Source organism: Mytilus trossulus, chromosome 12 (genome assembly GCF_036588685.1).
Source record: "Mytilus trossulus isolate FHL-02 chromosome 12, PNRI_Mtr1.1.1.hap1, whole genome shotgun sequence".
NCBI classification, from domain to species: domain Eukaryota; kingdom Metazoa; phylum Mollusca; class Bivalvia; order Mytilida; family Mytilidae; genus Mytilus; species Mytilus trossulus.
Genome location: NC_086384.1, coordinates 20,088,233 through 20,109,090, shown reverse-complemented (window position 1 = coordinate 20,109,090; position 20,858 = coordinate 20,088,233). Strand labels below are relative to the sequence as shown.

At 32.1% G+C, this 20,858-nt stretch overlaps 2 protein-coding genes across 2 annotated transcripts in view; one reads left to right on the top strand and one right to left on the bottom strand.

Moving 5' to 3' along the window:
• LOC134692291 (DIS3-like exonuclease 2) overlaps window positions 1-4,606 on the top strand; it is a 29,930-nt gene extending 25,324 nt beyond the window's left edge. Inside the window, exons 20-22 of the mRNA XM_063552740.1 lie at window positions 853-957; window positions 3,535-3,702; window positions 4,574-4,606. Of these exons, the coding sequence (XP_063408810.1) occupies window positions 853-957; window positions 3,535-3,702; window positions 4,574-4,606 (306 nt within the window). The remainder of the gene's footprint in view (window positions 1-852; window positions 958-3,534; window positions 3,703-4,573) is intronic.
• Window positions 4,607-11,755: 7,149 nt separating this feature from the next.
• Window positions 11,756-20,858, bottom strand: part of LOC134693700 (lactose-binding lectin l-2-like) — a 35,103-nt gene continuing 26,000 nt past the window's right edge. The window contains exon 6 of the mRNA XM_063554592.1: window positions 11,756-11,841. Within this exon, the coding sequence (XP_063410662.1) occupies window positions 11,814-11,841 (28 nt within the window). The 3' untranslated portion in view covers window positions 11,756-11,813. The remainder of the gene's footprint in view (window positions 11,842-20,858) is intronic.

Sequence of the window (20,858 nt, the reverse complement as noted above, 5' to 3'; positions counted from 1 at the left end):
TTTGGATGATGGATCGACTAAAATTTTACAACACTTTGTCAGCAATGTTTGGTTTTATTTCATATAGTGATTCTCTAAAAGAACACATTTGTATGAATTGTCCAAAGGGTCCTATATTAAACGAAGTCACCTGCTGGTTGCCATCTTTGATGGTGGATCGGCTACAAAGTTACAACACTTTTGCAGCACCTCATTAGGAACAGTGTTGCAAAGTTTGGTTTCATTTCATTCAGTGATTCTCTAAGAGAAGACATTTGTATATATTACCATAGGGTCCTATGTTAAACGAAGTCTTCTCCTGGTGGCCATCTTTGATGGTGGATCGCCTACAAAGTTATAACACTTTGTCAGCACCTCATAAGGAACATTGATGCAAAGTTTGGTTTCATTTCATGAAGTGATTCTCTAAAAGAAGACATTTGTATGTATAACCGTAGGGTCTTATGTTAAACTAAGTGCCTCTCTGGCCGCCATCTAGGATGATAAAGGAAATATTCAATGGATAAATAGGTTTGCATTGATACTATTTTAATTTGCAAGCTCTCGCTACTTTACTATTTTTAGAATAAGAATGTGATATCCAGGAAGCCTTAACGTATCGTCAAACTCCAAATCCACCCATGTATCCATGAATAATTTATTATTAAACAAGTTTATTATGGGGGACCATTAAATTGGTTTACTCATTAAGAATTTTCAACTTTCTGTCTCAAGCAAGTTCATGGAAATAGATACATGCTAGCTTTTAATACATTAACAACAAATCAACAGTCTTTGTATTGAGGAAATGTTAACTCTTTTATCATGAAGTTTGAAATAAGTTAAATCATATTGCACTTTTTTTTTATCTAGACTACTGGTCCATTGGAAATGAAAGGAATGGTGATGACAGTATTAGATAAATCCTTTGATGTCTTATTACTTAATATTGGAGTAAAAAAGAGAATTTACTGTAATGTGAGTATCAACAAAATATTTATAAGTCTAAATTGAAAACTATGTTCAAACCTATGATTGCGTTGGATAAATACCGCTATTTTTATACGTGTGCATGCAAAAAAAAATTCGTTGTAGAAGGGTCTAAATACAGCACAAACCACATTTTCCAAAAGACTCAAAAAGTGAAAAAGTATCTTTAAACAAAACGCATTTGACTAACAGTTCGAACAACTAGTGTTCTTAAACCCTGCTGACTGCCATTGCCGATTGACAAATAAAATTGATCACTAGATGTAACAAAATGAATCTTAATTTAAATTTAATACTAAACAGAAAAATATAATCTTGTGGCCAAGATGTTTTGCCACAAACATAAGGTGTCAATATGTTTTTTGTACACCACATCAGGATTTCGACAATAAATGTCTCTTCAGTGACAAAATATTTATATATATATAATAGTTTACTAGTTGTATAAAATTGTTCAATTCTGCATTATTACAAAAACTGCATGTTGAAAATCATTTATCAACACACACGATGATTATATACGTACTTTTTAAATCGACAAGTACGTAATGATGATAAATCCATCCGTCCGTTCGTCTGTAAAACGTTCCACCTTATGTCCCACTTTTGTATCCGTATCTAATCTTGACACACTATTTTGCAACTTTCGCAGAATTGTACCACATTTTTTTTGGATTTAATGCATAAAGATTGATAATGCTTTATCTTGGATACCAATTTTGTACATAATCCCTTTTAACAATGTATTGAAATTTTCTAACAATTACCAATGTAATGCTCACTCCTATTTGTTTTTGTCAGAATCCTGTTTAGGTTTTCTCTTTCTCGCACTGTTGTTTAACTCCTATTTCGTTTTTTCATCAAAAAGCAATTTCGCCGTTTCCTGAATATTCACCAAAAATGCCATTGTGCATATCATAGTTTTGGTTTTGATCGAAACGACTTTCGGCATTGCTCCTACCTAATTTCGTATTTTCAAGGGAAGGGAAACAAGCTCATTTAGTTGTGAGCTTTGCTTGCAGAACAATTAGTTTAACATAGTTTTGATCCAACCCTAAAGATGGAGAGTCTGATATTTTTTATTTGCCAAAATGTGTAATTTAGCAAAAATATTTTTAGATTGATATTTAGGGACATACAATACGGTTTTGATCCCGTGCGGATTTTTTTTACAAGAATTCGCATGCAATCAATTTTTTACCTAGTCATTTCAAATATGTTATAAAATATAAACCTGCTATGGTGCATCACATTCTCATGAACTCGATGAAATTTCTTAATTTATCGTGGGAAAAATAGTCTTTTCGGACAAAACTTCACAACTTAGCGAATAAGTAGTTCTGATTTACAATTTTCTAACAAACACGATTGGTTGTTTAAGGGGGCTCCCGGGTATAAATCATTTTTTTTTTCTAAAAAAGGATTTCGCTTTACTTTTTTTTTTTTTTAACTTTATCCTATACTTAATAGAAAAAAAATAAACGTTACAATGGTGTTACCGTTCATTTAAGCTCAGAATCTGCCTCCGGAAGAAGCATACATTTTTGTCAATGTCCTTTTTTCCCCCTGTTGAACTAATAAGATAAATACAGGTAATATCGAAAGAAAAAAAATAACGAAATTACAGAAATCGTTTAGTTTATGTTCAGCTCGCTCATTTGAAAACAATGATTAAACAAAATTGGTCTCTTATGAGAAAATTGCATTTTTGCGCCAAAGGGAGATTTTTTGGAGCTTTTTCAATAAGTATTTAAAAAGTAATCTGGGGCCAAACCGAATCGACTTTTATGGTTGATTTTTGTACCAAACATTGTATCATAAATTAATAACTAATACTGGAATAAATAAAATGTGTAATAAAAAAATAAAGGTTAAATTTTTTGCTGAAATGTTTGTACCCGCGAGCCTCCTTAAAACTGAAGATTCAAGATTCAAGATTCAAAGTTTTATTTAGAGTCGATATTCAATAAACTACATAACACAAGCTTAAATGAGCTTTTCAAATCGACTTAATAACAACACACACACACACACCAACACACACGCACACACACTATACAATACACACATACAAAAGTCATGAAAACAACACAATTGTAAACATATAAAGCATAGTAAGATACCATAAATGACATATATAAGTTAAAAGCATATAGTACACTTAAAATATATCACAAGTCAATAATAAGATTGCACAAATCATATAGTCACACAGAAAATAAAAGTAAAATAAAACAGGCATAAACACTATATGCATGCACTGTTACTTGGATCCCGTGTTTGTACCAATTTTTTGAATTGGTCAAAAAATGTTTCCACTCGACAATGGTTTGTTTAGAAACAAGATATATAACTCAATAAATCATATTTTTTAGATATATATTTACCAACATACACAATCTGATGAGTATTTTTTTTAATAGCTTTTGTGAGCACAAATTATAAAAGAGTACTAGTATTTCAAGAACTGGCATGTATTGTATCGAGCCATTTAGCTTCAAATTCAAGTATGATTATCTCATAATTCACTAGTATATATATATTATTTTGAATATCTGTTTGTAGCAACCAGCTATTAAGGAAACTTGTTATAAAAAAGAAATGAACAATTCAGTATTAACTTTATACTGGAAGCCAACAGAAGACAAAAGTACCGGAGCAATACAGAAAATATCAATATTCACGGAAGTCACCTGTATATTAAAACCAACAAAATCACCTCTACAGTGGATGGTAAGATATCTAAGTATCTGTAGATACACCTCTTTACTTTTCGCAGAATACCGCAATGAAGAACACGACGGTTGCTATGTACTGTACGATATATACAATCTACGTACCTTTTATCTGTATGTTACAACCAGGACAATAACCTCTACAGTGCACATTAAGATATGCATATGTAGTCTGAAAATAATCTGTATATGACGAACAAAGCAATTACCTCTAGTCTTTAGTCGAATAAAAATATCACTTTATACATTTGAAGTGGCCAAGCACATTTCTGGATTGAACGTCATTAGGACTCTAAAAAAAAGAACTGGGAAAACGATGAGTACAAATACGCTGAGTGCTACGCGACCACCAGGGAAGATGAATAGCCAAACACCCGTAATGTATTGTTATTATTCAACGGAACATTAACGGAATATATTTGTTATAAATCATGTCAGTGGCTTAGCACTGACTACGTACTGGTCTGATGATCCGGATTCGGATCTAATGGTCAACGAGCAGTATCAAACCAGTGTTCTAAAATTTAACTTTATTAATTCATTATCCTTCATCTAGAACGCCATAAAGATGTATTCAGGTGTTCATTTTGGGGCCTTGCCGTTTGAGTCTTGTTTAAATTATTGAAGTTGAAATGACAGGTTGTTTTTCGTAAATCAGAGAGCAACATTCTACTGAAATCGATGGTTCACATGACATATTTTTTATCTGACCTTCTGGTTTCAACCAATAAAAACCTAGCAAAAATAAATAACACAAACACAATAAGAACAGAGCATATAAATCTGGAAACGAAATAACACATTTCTGTGAGGTTGATAATACATTTATTTTGTTTTGCCGTTACAGTACCATGCTATTTTATTTTCAGGCTATCCTAAAATCACCAGAAGTACAAAAATGAGATATTAAACAGTTGTACTTGTTACAGAATTGTAAATTTACAGGAAGACTTGAAATCAATATGATTTAAAACAGTGTTAATAAGATAACATCCTGCATAAAAAAAGATGTTTGTACTTTATATAGATAAGATTTTGTTCCAAACAAAACTGAACTTATCCATAGAAGTTTTTATAAAAGAGTTTATCATTTTTAAATTATTTGATTTTATTATTCAGATTTTCATTACAAATTTTATATGTGTTGATTATTTTATATGTCTGATGGTATAAAATAAAGAAACGGAAATCTACTCTACTTCTACGCATATTAAAAATGTTTTCTAATATTCATTACTGCAACCATGCACTGTGGATGAGCATGGCCTTGAATTGGTTCTGCTTTGTAAAGTTTTAATCATCTGATAAATGCGAAATATTTTTCTAATTGTGTCTATCAAATTGTTTAATGTATTAACAATCAAAACTTAATTTGTGAAATAAATGCTATGATTGTAATTTGTTGCAAAATATCAAATTTTAATTTGTAGTATTTAATTTATTCAATATATACCTTATGCATGTTATTTTCGAATACTTGACCTTCAATATATAAATCAAAAACGAATGGACCTACATTCATATTATGAAACATTATCTACAAATATAAAGCAAGATATATATATTTCTGAGACATGCAGATAAATATTCTGGTTTTCAAGATTGTTACAAATACAGTGAACTAACTGGTTAATTGATTTTTTTTTTTATAATATCAAAATCATTTATACCACCCTTAATCGAATATATATTGTGTCCTATTTTTTCAATTATTTTAAGTATCTTTTTAAGAATAAGAAATATTTTAAACCAATATATATGTATGACCAATATAGTTTTTTAGAATACAAATATTGTTTTCATTTTTCATTATTAAAACATTTTAAATTAAAATGCTTTTGACAAAAAACCGTAACGCAAAATATCCAAGACGGCTTCTCTACTAAATTAATACCTATTATGTTTTTGAAGAAAAACTCTCTCTCTCTCTCTCTCTCTCTCTCTCTCTCTCTCGAGTTTGCATGGATACTTAGCCTTTAATAAGACACACACCACCTTTTCTTAGTCCTGCTTCCTATCCACGTTTATTGTTTCAATTTAAAACATTTTATGGAAGCTATACCAATAAACCTGTATTTTACACCCGACCGTTTTGCAATGGTTACCACAACTTTGGATACTACAGACCAGGCACCACTTCAAATTGGTGAAACTTGCTATATATGATCTTATTTTCGAATTCATTAATACATTTTGAAAAGTTTAAAATTATCAGGAAATTGAGTGTTCTAAAAGGATCACCAATCTTTCACCTTCAATATGCTTTATCTGATACCTTAATTACTGAGTTATATACAATATATTTTAAGATTTAAAAACCAGTGCGTGGGGACTCTTTTGTTTTAAAGAGGTATAACTGTCCTGTACCTTTTTCTGAACGTCCCTGATTAGGTGGTGAAACGTGAACCTTACTGGTCTGTTTTTTTTAAACTCAAGCATGCACTAACATTTTACATTTTAACCTTTTGCCCAAGGGCAATTTCCGTCCTGTTACCACTATTATTTTCACCTATGGAAACGTTTAAAAGACTAAAATTTGATTTCTTGTAATGTAATGCAAAGAGCATCATTTTGCTGAATGTATGACTCCATGTATGTATAGTTTGAATGGCAGCCAGATTGAAAAATCCGAGCTCACTAAAGATGAAAATTTAGAGAACAATAATTTTGTTTTTCTCTCCTAATACAGCCTTTTTGTGTACCTTCTGAGAATATTTCATTGTAAGCAATATAACATTAAGAGGATGTCCAAGTAAATATCAGGCAAATCCTATGATATGGGTGGAACAACATAATTTTTTTCCTAATGAATTTTTGGTTTCAATGCAATGTTTATATCAAAAAAAGGATGTATATGTCAAAGATATTTTTGAATCAACAGTGGATGGCTAATAAAATGATTTTAAAGTTCACTAACAATGCAACAAAATTTTGTACAAAGTGAAGAGTTATCTCCACTTTTTAATGAATTTTCAGTGCTTTCTATCTATTTGTTTTTTTTGTTGCAGTTATTAAAAAAAAAGAATTCAACTTTGAGAAAGAATGAATTTGTGATATGATATAGATTTGAAAATTTGAAAACAAAATATGTCATGTGCCATCCACTGCCTGGTTTTTCCATGGACACCCTTTTAAATGTTTATATTATCTTATTCAATTGATATTTAATAGGAGTAAACTTCAACACAATTCGAATCAAAGGGCTAAAAGTAATACGTAATTCCTTTCATCTATACTCTGTCACAGCACAACCACAAAAAGAATCAGGAAGGATGTTAAAGACAATTTCACTGATGATCACGCATTTAATCTACTATATACCAACCATTTCATTTAATATAAGTTATTACCATTATATCAAATAAATCTAAACATAACATACAGTATTTTGAAATGAAAAGACAGATTTTTGACTTTTGATATCAGCAGAGAACATTGTGCCATTCTATTATAGCAGATGTTAACAGATCTAAAACGGAATTTATTTTTGAATTTTCATTACCTAGGCAATTTTTTTATCTTGCAAATAAAGTTTCAAAAGTTAATTGACATTGTTTGCAGTTATCTTCCAATTGTAACCAATTTGTATTGATGCATTTTTCATAAACTATAAACTAAAGAAAAATAATTCCTTACTGTTACCAACTCTGTCCTGTTACTCAAAATTCTGTCATGTAATCGACATATCGGACTACTAGTATATTTTCGTGTATTTCTAAAGCTTTTGTATCATATTTTACTAGTCATTGTTACCACATTTAACAATTGTTTGCATTACAGACAACAGGTCTGAAATCCTCAATGGTCGTTCTTCGATTTGTACTATTAAAATACCGGTTGCAAAGGCATTCGTTTTTGGTTTTTCCTATCACCAAAATTTAGATATTTTCAGATATTGCCTCATATATTTTTATCACTTTATGAATATAGTTGCGAATTTTTTATTGGTATTTTTGTCTAGAATTGTTCAAGGAAACGCTTATGTTATACATATAAACAGAACATGCAACCCAGATGAGTTAGTCCTGCGAAATATTACGTTATTTTTCCGTCATGTCTTGATGCAATGTTTGACTTCGGAATGTTCAAAATTGCTGCCGTTATCCTAGCAATGGGGGACGAGGGTGCCTTCCTTTATTGCTATGAATTACAAATCTATTTACATTTGATATTGGTAGGTCCCATACTTGTTTGTGACATATTTATGTATTGGTGTATTCTTTTATTTTATAAACTTGTTATACAAATCATAAGCCTTCAGATGTATTATTTTGCCAGACAAAAAGCTAATGAATCACAAGATAAAATGCGTTTGTAGCTTTATACCTATGTCAAGCCTCAAATATGTGAGTGTTCTTATGGTCTTTGTTCTCTCTCATAGTGTGCCATATTTTGATTGAGTTAAGTCTGCCAATTGATATTTTATCGTGTGTTTTTCTATGTTGTGATGTTATGCTATTGTTTCAGAAAAAGGGAGAAGGTTTGGATTCATTAAAACGTTTAATCCCGTTGCAAATCGTTGCACCTGTCCTAAGTCAGGAATCTGATGTACAGTAGTTGTCGTTTGTTTATGTAATATATACGTGTTTCTCGTTTCTCGTTTTGTTTATATAGATTAGACCGTTGGTTTTCCCCTTTGAATGGTTTTATACTAGTAATTTTGGGGCCCTTTATAGCTTGTTGTTCGGTGTGAGCCAAGGCTCCGTGTTGAAGGCCTTACTTTAACCTATAATGGTTTACTTTTTAAATTGTTATTTGGATGGAGAGTTGTCTCATTGGCACTCACACCACATCTTCCTATATCCATAGACGTTAAAAAATTGTCATAGTTAGTTCCTTTGTCAACTTTAACTTCTCTTTTTATGAATTTGACCTACTGAATTGGACTATTTACCGGGTTTGTAATAAAATGAGCAACACGACGGGTGCCACATGTGGAGCAGGATCTGATTCCCCTTCCTGAGCACCTGAGATCACCCCCAGTTTTTGTGGGTTTCGTTTGCTGTGTCTTAAGCTTTCTATGTAGGGTCTTGTGTACAATTATCTGTCTTTTTTATTTTTTTTATTTTAAGTTATGGCATTGTCAGTTTATTTTCGATCTATGAGTTTGACTGTTCCTCTAATACATTTCGCCCCTCTTTTAAGATTTTCACACTCTCAACAGCGATCAAATATCATGTTCATGTATGTTCACAGTAAATATATTACAACAAAAAAAAAATTCTCTGGCGATACTTATAAAGTTGATGTGTCAAATTATGACTTTTAGGCGAAAACATTGTTTTTGTAATTTGTGTTTTTTTTAAATAAAGACAGAATACACCTAACTTGTTAACACATGTATAGTTTGAAGTTCACACGTACTTGTACATATGAACAGTGCTAAACATTGCTTTTGTTTTAGATCATACAGTGCTAAGACACGAAAAGTTAAAAAGTAGAATTACTATCTTCAATGATCTGGAATGTCCTGTATATGTCCAAACGCATAATTATACGTTGATAACAGATTCTTACGGATCTGGAATCGTCCTGAGAGGTTGGTTAAGCAGCCCGCCAGTTGGGTGCGTCCCAAAACATTAGTGGAATTTGACAACCCGGTACAATAGACAGTGATATAATTGCGTTCCGACACAAACTAATTATCCCGAATATGCCGACAGTTGTAGGATTCAAGTAAATAGAAAACATTAACACTTTTTTGCGTCATGCTTGATGATACTGACTTGATATTTGTTACATACTTAACAACATGACAAGTTATAGATCAAGTTGGAATTTTGTTCCAAGACAATGATTGTGTAACCAGTAGGGGACTATGTGTTGCTATGCAATAATGTTGAAATGTAGACAATGATTGTTTAACCAGTAGGGGACTATGTGTTGCTATGCAATAATGTTGAAATGTAGACAATGATTGTTTAACCAGTAGGGGACTAGGTATTGCTATGCAATAATGGAGAAATGTAGAAAATGATTTTTAAACCAGTAGGGGACTATGTATTGCTATGCAATAATGGAGAAATGTAGACAATGATTGTTTAACCAGTAGGGGACTATGTGTTGCTATGCAATAATTGAGAAATGTAGACAATGATTGTTTAACCAGTAGGAGACTTGGTGTTGCTATGCAATAATGGAGAAATGTTGACAATGATTGTTTAACCAGTAGGGAACTATGTGTTGCTATGCCATTATAGAGAAATGTAGACAATGATTGTTTAACCAGTAGGGGACTATGTATTGCTATGCAATGATTGAGAAATGTAGACAATGACTGTTTAACCAGTAGGGGACTATGTGTTGTATGCAATGATTGAGAAATGTAGACAATGATTGTTTAACAAGTAGGGGACTATGTGTTGCTATGCAATAATGTAGAAATGTTGACAATGATTGTTTAACCAGTAGGGGACTATGTGTTGCTATGCAATAATTGAGAAATGTAGACAATGATTGTTTAACCAGTAGGAGACTTGGTGTTGCTATGCAATAATGGAGAAATGTTGACAATGATTGTTTAACCAGTAGGGAACTATGTGTTGCTATGCCATTATAGAGAAATGTAGACAATGATTGTTTAACCAGTAGGGGACTATGTATTGCTATGCAATGATTGAGAAATGTAGACAATGACTGTTTAACCAGTAGGGGACTATGTGTTGTATGCAATGATTGAGAAATGTAGACAATGATTGTTTAACAAGTAGGGGACTATGTGTTGCTATGCAATAATGTAGAAATGTAGACAATGATTGTTTAAACAGTAGGGGACTAGGTATTGCTATGCAATGATTGAGAAATGAAGACAATCATTGAGAAATGAAGACAATGATTGAGAAATAAAGACAATGATTGTTCAACCAGTAGGGGACTATGTACTGCTATGCAATGATTGAGGAATGTAGAAAATGATTTTTAAACCAGTAGGGGACTATGTATTGCTATGCAATAATTGAGAAATGTAGACAATGATTGTTTAACCAGTAGGGGACTAGGTATTGCTATGCAATAATGGAGAAATGTAGAAAATGATTTTTAAACCAGTAGGGGACTATGTATTGATATGCAATAATGGAGAAATGTAGACAATGATTGTTTAACCAGTAGGGGACTAGGTATTGCTATGCAATAATGGAGAAATGTAGACAACGATTGTTTAACCAGTAGGGGACTAGGTATTGCTATGCAATAATGGAGAAATGTAGACAATGATTGTTTGATTGTTTAACCAGTAGGGGACTATGTGTTGCAATGCAATGATTGAGAAATGTAGACAATGATTATTTAACCAGTAGGGGACTATGTATTGCTATGCAATGATTGAGAAATGTAGACAATGATTGTTTTACCAGTTGAGGACTATGTTTTGCTACGGAATAATAGCGAAATTTAGACAATAATTGTTTAACCAGTAGTGGACTATGTATTGCTATGTAATAATGGAGAAATGTAGAAAATGATTTTTAAACCAGTATGGGACTATGTATTGCTATGCAATAATGGAGAAATGTAGACAATGATTGTTTAACCAGTAGGGGACTAGGTATTGCTATGCAATAATGGAAAAATGAAGACAATGATTGTTTGATTGTTTAACCAGTAGGGGACTATGTGTTGCTATGCAATGATGGAGAAATGTGGACAATGATTGTTTACCCCGTAGGGGACTAGGTATTGCTATGCAATGACGGAGAAATGTAGACAATGATTGTTTAACCAGTAGGGGACTAGGTATTGCTATGCAATGATGGAGAACTGTAGACAATGAATGTGTAACCAGTAGGGGACTAGGTATTGCTATGCAATGATTGAGAAATATAGACAATGCTTGTTTAACCAGTAGGGGACTATGTATTGCTATGGAATAATGGAGAAATGTACACTCCACAAAGAGTACCAAAGAAAACATCATTAGCAAGAAAAAGGTACAATGCGAAATGAAATTCGTCCAATCTAACAGTTATTTTGGTATGATGAATTAGATTACCATAAACAATTTTCATGATAAGGTCACACTCGATACAAATGATCGACGTTTCAGTTTTCTATTTTTTTATTTTTTTATTTCATGCCTTTAAACGTAGTCGACCCATTTTCTCCATTTAATTATCCAATAAGATGGGATCCACCGTGTCTGAAAAGATAAAAATTGCAACAAATTAACACCGACAGCGAAAATGTAGGTAAACAATAGTAATGATTTTATGAAAAATAGAATGTAGTTATCAAAGGTAACAGGATTATAATTTAATATGCCAGACACGCGTTTTTTTTCTAAATAAGACTCATCAGTGACGCTTTTATTATAAATATGTCATGTAGATTATTAGATATGTATATAAATATTTTGTGCACATCGATATTGACACAGATGAACGACATCAAAAGAAGAGTATATTACAAGCTTTTATCTTTACCATTGAATGAAATATATGATGTTTTACCAAGTTTATAACCTTTGACCACTGGTGAAATCTACATTTTGATGGAGAAGGGCGTTATTGAAACGCGTATTCATAAAAAGAAATTGTCTTCTTTTTTTTTTTTAACTTTAAATATTTTATTTCATTCCTGGTTGTGAACAATGTCCCTCAGCGCTACAACAATGACGCTAAGGTTCCTCCCTGTGTTGTTAATTGCTAATTAAACCAGGGGATTTGATTAGCAAAATATATCTTATATTTATATCTTGTGTTAGTTGCATTTTACAAAGTATTCATACGAGCACACAATACATACATATTATTCAGTGAGCCTATATTATATATATAAACAATTATATAAGAAAGAAATTATAAAAAAGAAACCCCAAAAGACGGATTTTTTGTCCGTCATTTGTTTGATTATATAAAACTAGTTTAACCAAAAGTAGAATGATCAAGCATGGTTGACCTCATGGCCCTCATGGCTTGACAAATAATTTCATGAAGTGGTGAGTAATTTATTGCAGTCATTAAGTCACTTATCAAATGTGTAAACTTTTTTTTATAATAATCAAATATTTCTGGTAAGTAATAATGAAATATGTTGAAGAGATCAAAGAAGGAGCTATTGACCCCTGATATTGATTGATTTGTAAATTATTGATTGATTGATTCTTTGTTATTTAAATACTGACTGAAGTTTTTATATCAGGTCTAATTCTCATAAAAAATAAATATAATCAAGGTTTCAATATTTTCCTCTGAAATTTTTTCAAAAATAGACTATCTGGATGATATAACATTTGTGTTTCAATTTCATTTTTTAGAACTGACAACATGTTCACAAATTTAGTTCTCTTTTCTGATAAATAAAAACATTTATAAATCACAAAACAAATCATTGTTATGACATGATTTAGTGGATTATATTCAATATCTTCAATTTGTTATCCAAGCACAAGATTTTTAAGACAGAAGACATTTTGGTCTATATTAAAATACATAAATATGTCATAAATTGTTGACCAATAATTTTTTACCCATTTACATTCAAAGAAAAAATTATTATAGTTATCACATTTGGAACAAATCACACAATTTGGATTATCAGATATTTTCCAACGGTGCAAATTAAGATAAATTGCTGTAATATTATGCAGTTATTTCCATCTAAACATTTTCATTCTATTATCTTTTAAAAAATGGAACGTAAAAATAAGGTTCTTCTTTATAAAATAAGTAACGTTATAAAAAGTTAATTGATTTTTCCATACAAAGAATCCTACTGGGAGCTCTTTATTAGATATAATTAAAATATTATATATTTCTTTGAATGAAATTTTGTCCAGTTTGTAATACAATCCATGGCTATTCATCTTTATATCATGTTGAAAATGAATTTTAGTATTTATATAAGTTTTACTCTTTAATTTTTTCTTCCAAGATTTGGGTATAGCTTTACGTGAAATACATGTTTCTGCATTCCAATTTTGTTTCCTTTTAAGTTTGTCTAAGATTTTTTTTGAAAATTCTCCTATATCGTTTATAAAAATTATATCTTCTTCTATCCAATGTTTAAAAAAAAAAACTTTTGCCTTGATTCTTAATATATTGATTTCCCAATATAACTTGTTTCCTGATATCTTAGTAGTTCTCAGGTTTTTTTGTCTTCCCGCCACCATTTTTAATCCAGCATTTTAAGATTTCTAAGTAAAAAGTAGGCAGATTTTTTATGTTTTCTAATGATTTATGAGAACCCAGATTCATTTTAAATATGAGGTTTTTACCCCCAAACTCACTGAAATAATAGGTTGGAATAATTTTCCAGTTTGTCCAAGTTTCATCTGTTAGCCTTTTTACCCAATTTATTTTCATTGCTTCAATGTAAGAATCTATATCTGTCATTTTTAACCCCCTTCAAAATAGTTTTTTCTTAGCACTGAGCGTTTAACTTTCTCACTACCACCCTCCCATAAAAAAATTATATGTAATCTTCTTAAACTTAGATATAGTTTCTTTGCACAGATTAATTAGTGATGCAATATATGTTATATTAGGTATGACAAGTGTTTTGATGATAGTGATTTTACTAATCATGCTTATTTTCCCTTTTTTCCAATCATTAATTATTTTTTCTGATTTTTCCAACTGTTTTTCTGTATTCAGTTTTTGACATTCTTTCTTGTCAGAGCCAAAATAAATACCTTTTTACGTTATGTTTCCAATTAATATTTTCCAATTTGTCTTTGCAATGTTTAAGTTTACCTAGCCATATACCTTCTGTTTTGTTTCTATTGAGTTTGAGTCATGAGAGCGATCCAAAGGTTTCAATTATATTAAGTGCATGCTTTATTTCATTTTTAGATTTAAAAAAAAAGAGTTGTGTCATCTGCTAATTGTGAAATTTTTAGACTATGAGTTTTTTTTTTATCAATTTTGATTTGTATTCCTTTTATATCATTAGAGTCTCTTATTCTGCAAGCAAGTAATTCAACTGATAAAACAAACAATAAAGCGCTTAAAGGACACCCTTGTCAAATTCCGCGCTCAATATTAAAGGTTTCTGAAATCCATCCTGTTTATATCCCATAGTATATCATTAAGAGAGAACCAAGTTATAGTGAACTACGTTTAATATACAGCATGGTTAGTCTACATTGTTTACAAGAATAACATGTGTAACACAGTTGGGCGGAAGTGCCAGTGCGCATGAGTTATTACACGTGCATTATCAAAGTACTGACATACTATACATGTTACATCCTTTCTTTTTTTTAACTTGAAGCTTATTTTAAATTATCAGAAAATCTAAACTCAAAATAATTACTGAACAAAGTTATAAAATTCTTCAACTGCTATATTTAACTGTCCATGTATATGTTCCAGAATCAGAATGATTTTTCTAAGGCACTGTCATTTAAAATTCAAATACTAAATAAACTAAACCTAACTTCTAGTCTCTAACTAATATTTACAATGTTCAACCGTTAAAAGTCACTTTAAATCGTAATCTTTCATCCAGCTTGGTTTCTGAATTGGTCTTCCATAACGGCTACACGGTTGAGATTTCTCTTCAACATCGGGCACGACTGAATGTTTAGGGTCCGAACTATTGTTTTTGTTTTCATCATGAGATATCTCTTGTTCATTCGGATCAATGTTAATTTCTTCCGTCTGACATTTCGGATTGAATTGTTCATTAGTTCTACGCAAATATTTTCTGTTACGTCTTGTTTACGTCCATTTTCCTTTTCAACTTCATACGATCTCTCGGATTTTTTATTCTTGATCACTCCTTTTTCCCATTCTTTTTGTCTATCTTGTGGTGTTAGTCTGACAATTTCACCTTGTTTTAGTTCGTTTAAGTTTCTTGAGGATCTATTGTAATATTTTTCTTGACGTTTTTTATTATCCATGATGTTGCTTCGTACATTTTCTGGAATTTTCGATTCAAATAATGCTGATTTCATTGGTAGCAATGTTCGTGTCCTTCTGTTGATCATTTGTTGTACCGGACTGAATTTTGTCACTTGTGGTGTATTTCTAAAATTCAGTAACGCAATGTACGGGTTACTGTTTGATTTTTTCGCTTTTCGCATTAGACGTTTTGCTGTTTTCACTGCGTTTTCGACTTTCCCATTATTTGTACATGTCCCGGACTAGATGTTTTATGTTGAAAATCCCATTGCTTGCTGAACTGTTTAAATTGTTCGGACGAATATTGAGTCCATTGTCTGATATAACTTTTTCAGGGATTCCCCATCTAGCGAAATGTTGTTTAAGTTTATTGATAACTGTTTTTGACGAAGTATCATAAAGTCTATCCACCTCGAAAAAACTGCTGTAATAATCTACAGTAATCAAATAGTCATTTCCCGATAGAGTGAATAAATCGGTTCCTATCTTAGCCCACGGTCTCGATGGCACGTCGTGTGACTTTAAAGTTTCTTTCGGTTGTTTCATAGCAAATGACTGGCACACATCGCATTTACTGATGTAGTCTCTCAATTCTGAATTCATTCTAGGCCAGTATACGCATTCTCGTGCACGTTTCAAACATCCTTCGATGCCAATATGAGTATGAATTTGGCTCAGTATTTCGTTTCTCATTGTATTTGGTATTATGCATCGATCACCTTTGAATATAATGCCGTTTTGTACAGAAAGTTCGTCACGTACATTATAGAATGGATCTAGTTCACTCGGGTGTTCAGAATTATTCCAGCCATTTTCAATAGTTTTGATAAGCTGTTGTAGTGTTTTGTCTTGTTGAGTAGACTGTGCTATGAGTTTTTGTCTTTCTTCCGATATTGCCAAATAGTCGGTCATATTTATCTGTTCAACTTCGACTTCTATGTCGGAGCGCACCAAGAGTATTTCATCCTGTCTTATTGATTCATTGCCATCGGTGCTTCTCAAATACGCTCTTGATAATGTATCTGCGATATACATAAATTTTCCCTGTTTGTACTTTAGTTCTATGTCGTAGCGCTGCAGTCTCAGAAACATTCTCTGTAACCTTTTAGGAGCGTGATATAACGGCTTTTTGTACAAACTTTCTAGGGGTTTGTGGTCACTTTCAACGTATACCTTGCGTCAGTACTAATGAAATTTCTCCATACCGAAAACAACTGCCAAGAGTTCTTTTTCTATTTGTGCATAATTCTGTTCAGTTTTCGTCAAAGCACGGCTAGCGTAAGCAATCGGTTGACTGTCTTGCATTAGGAAAGCGCCTAGTCCTTTTTCTGAAGCAGTGTTGTTTCGGATTTAGAGTCAAAGTACTTGAGAACGGGTGTTTTTGTCACTGCTTTTTTAATCATTTCAAATGCTTTGTCGTGTTCAAAAGTCCAGTTCCAAGCGTTTTCTTTGTGCGTAAGTTTTCTTATCGGCTCGCAAATATCACTTAAATTTTCAAGGAATTTAGTTAGATAGTTAATCATACCTAATAGTCTCTTCACGCCTTTTACGTCTGTCGGTTTTTCCATATTTACAATCGCAGCAATCTTTTCAGGATCTGGCTTAACTCCTTCTGCTGTCATGTGTAAGTGTCCAATATAAGGCATTTCTGTTGCTCTTAGAACAAGTTTGTCTTTGTTTATTTTGATATTTCGTTCGCGGCAACGGTCCAATAATGCTTTGAGTTTTCTATCGTGATCGAGCGTTGCATTTTCAATGGTCTGTCCTTCACCATAAATAATAATATCGTCAGCTACGGTTCGGACTCCCGGTAGATTTTCAATTTCTCTTTCCAAAACTTGTTGGAAATATTCCGGGGCAGGCGAAATTCCAAATGGCATCTTTGTCCAACGGTATCTTCCGAACGGTGTTTCAAAAGTAGTTTAAAAGCTTGACTCGTCTACTAGGTTTACATGCCAAAATCCATTGTTAACATCACACTTGGAATATACTTTAGCTTTGCTCAATTCTGGAAGTAGATCTTCGATAATTGGCAACGGATAATGACACCGCTTTAAGGCTTTATTTACTGGCTTTGGGTCAATGCATAGTCTTATTTTCCCACTAGGTTTCTTGACAATTACATGGCTGGATACCCAATCTGTTGGTGTATCAACTGGTTTAATAACTCCTAGTTTTTCCAGTCTTTGAAGTTCTGTCTTTAACTTCGGCTTAAGTGCAATAGGTATGCGTCTTAACGGAGACTTAACAGGAGGTATGGACTCATTAATTTCCAATTTTAAGGCTCCCTTAAATGTTCCTTCTCCCTCAAATACGTCAGAGTATTCAGAAATAATGCTTTCCATAGACGCAATGCCTGTTGCATTCTGGCTATCGCATACCATAATGTTTTAAAATTGTATCTTAATTAGATATATAGCTTGAATGGCCTTTGCTCCTAGTAGAGGTGTGTATTTATCATCAACAACAATAAACTTGACCTTGTAACGTTTGTGTGTTTTAGGATTCTTTACACGCAGCATGCATGTGCCATACGATTTCATAGTAGACTGATTATACATCGTTAACTTGTCATTTCCACTCTCAATTTGTGAATGAATGAGATAAGATCTCGGAATTAGGTTAGCAGTCGCACCGCTATCTAATTGAAACTTAACCTCTTTGTTTTCATCTATTAATAGCATCCTTGCAAATATCTTATTCTGTATCATGTTTACGTTTACATCGTCTGATTCTACAGCTATTATCTCATATTCGCTATCGCTCTCGTCTGTTGATAATGTGTTAAATTGCCTTACATCTGATCTTTTACCTCTAGGTTTCATTTTTTGTCTGCATTGGGAAGCGAAATGATTTAGTTTGCCGCAACTGTCGCACTTTTTTCCATATGCAGGACATTTTCCTTTAGTGCATTGTTTTCCACAGTATGAACAGTTTCTTTTGCTTTGCTTTTGTGTAAATGTTTTATGCTTGTTAAAAGATGATTTACTTCTTACCGCCTTAATTTCTTCTCCTATATCCAAGTTGTTAGATGCTCCTGTCATGGTTTTCATTTTTGCTGAAGTAGATTCTAAAGCACGGCAAATATCTATGCACTTATTCAAAGTCAATTTGTCTTCTTGCAAAAGTCTTTTTCTTGCCGTGTTGTCCCGTATTCCACAGACAATTCTATCACGGATGAGGCTTTCTATTAAATCCTGGTAGTTGCATGTTTTTGCAAGTTTCCTTAGCTTTGAGACGTAAGTGTCGATGTTTTCGGCTTCGCTTTGATTACATATGTTGAAAGTGTATCTTTCAAATGTTTCGTTTGTTTTGCCTATACAAAACGCTTCAAACTTTTCGATCACTTTTGCTATGTCCTTCTTGTCTTCTTCATTTTCGAAAGCTAGTCCATCAAAAATATCCATTGCTTCTGGGCCAATGCAAGTAAGCAATGTTGCAGTACGTAATTTTGTATCTTTTGTAGATAAACCTGATGCGATTTCATAATTGTTTCATGTCCGCTTGAGTTTTTCCAAGTTTGTTGATATATTTCCATCCAAGTCCAGTTTCCCCGGGAATGGAATGTTAAACAATGGTGGGACGGCTGCCATTTCAATCGCTGGTTCTGCTTGTGGTTCTATCGCTTGTTCCTCTGGGATGATCTCTTCTTCCGGCTCACTTATGTTTTCGTTTTCCTCGTTGTCTGACATCGGGTTTTAACATCTGACACCATGTTTATATCCCATAGTATATCATTAAGAGAGAACCAAGTTATAGTGAACTACGTTTAATATACAGCATGGTTAGTCTACATTGTTTACAAGAATAACATGTGTAACACAGTTGGGCGGAAGTGCCAGTGCGCATGAGTTATTACACATCCATTATTTAAGATACATCCTTTTATGTCATAATATAGGGTTTTCACCCACTTCTGAAATGATTCATTAAACCCAAATTTCTTTAATGATTCCAGCATAAAATCCCATTCCAGTGAATCAAATGATTTAGAAAAGTCAATAAATAATATAGCTCCTTCAATATTAAAATTTTCAGAATAATCTATGATGTCTTGAATTTGACGCACATTGAATCCTATATAGCGATTTTTTATGTATTCATTTTGGTTTCTATGGATTATTAATGGTAAGATTTTTCTTAAGTCTTTGTGCTAAAGTATATGTTATTAATTTCACATCTATATTTAATAAAGTAATTGGACGGTAGTTATCCAGGAACAAAGGGTCATTTTTCTTATAAATTAATGATATAATCCCAATCTTTTGGGTATTAGATAAAGATTCTTTATCATAACAAGTATTAGAGACTTTCAAAACTATGTTTTTCAGTTTTGGCTAAAATTGTCTGTAAAACTCTACAGTTTAACCGTCTTTCCCAGGTGTTTTATTTAGTTTCATTTTAAAAATGGAGGATGTTAACTCTTCTAGTGTTAACTTACCATCTACCTGTTTACTTTCAGAACATGTCAAAGAATGATTAATCTTTGTTCCTTCAATATATGATTTTAAGATTTCAGTATCTGGGTTGGAGCTTTTGTATAGGACTTTGTAGTACTCTTTACTCATATCAAGAATTTCACTTTGATCTACAGTTACCTCCCCATTTTGGGACAATTACTTATGAATAGATTTTTTTGATTGCCTGTATTTTTCTAAAGATAAAAAGAATTTAGTATTTTTTTCACCTTCTTCAACCCATTTGATTCTTGTGGGTAATGTATCTAACCTATCGTTTAAAGTTTTAATTTCGCTTTCCAAAACATTGATTTTATTTTTTTCTTTCTTTGGCTTTCGATTTACAGTATTTAATTGTAGTGTCTCTGGTATCAATTTTGAACAAGTCCCACTGAGTAAGAAGATTTTCATTATTAAATTTATTCTCATACTTATCAATCAATTTATTTATTATGTCTTGATATTGAAAGTCAGCTAATATACTATTATTCATTTTAAAGTAACCCTTTCCTCGATTTCTTGAATAAATATCTAATTTTAAAGAAATAGCTTGGTGGTCTGTACTTGAAATTTGAGCTGGTTTGATGTCAGCTGATACTGTCAGCATGCGTACTTGTGAACTTATTATAAAAAAGTCGATTCTACTTGCCTCAATTGAAGAATTTTTCCTTTACCAAGTATATTGTTTTTTTTGGTTTTATTTAATAGCCTCCAAATGTCTATAAATTTATTTGTTTTGATTACCTGTTTAAGATTATTTATTGGTTTTTTAAAATCTAAACTAGATAGACGGTCGTTCATATCTCCTCCTACAATTAATGCACCAAGACTGTGCTCTTCAATCAAGCCATGTA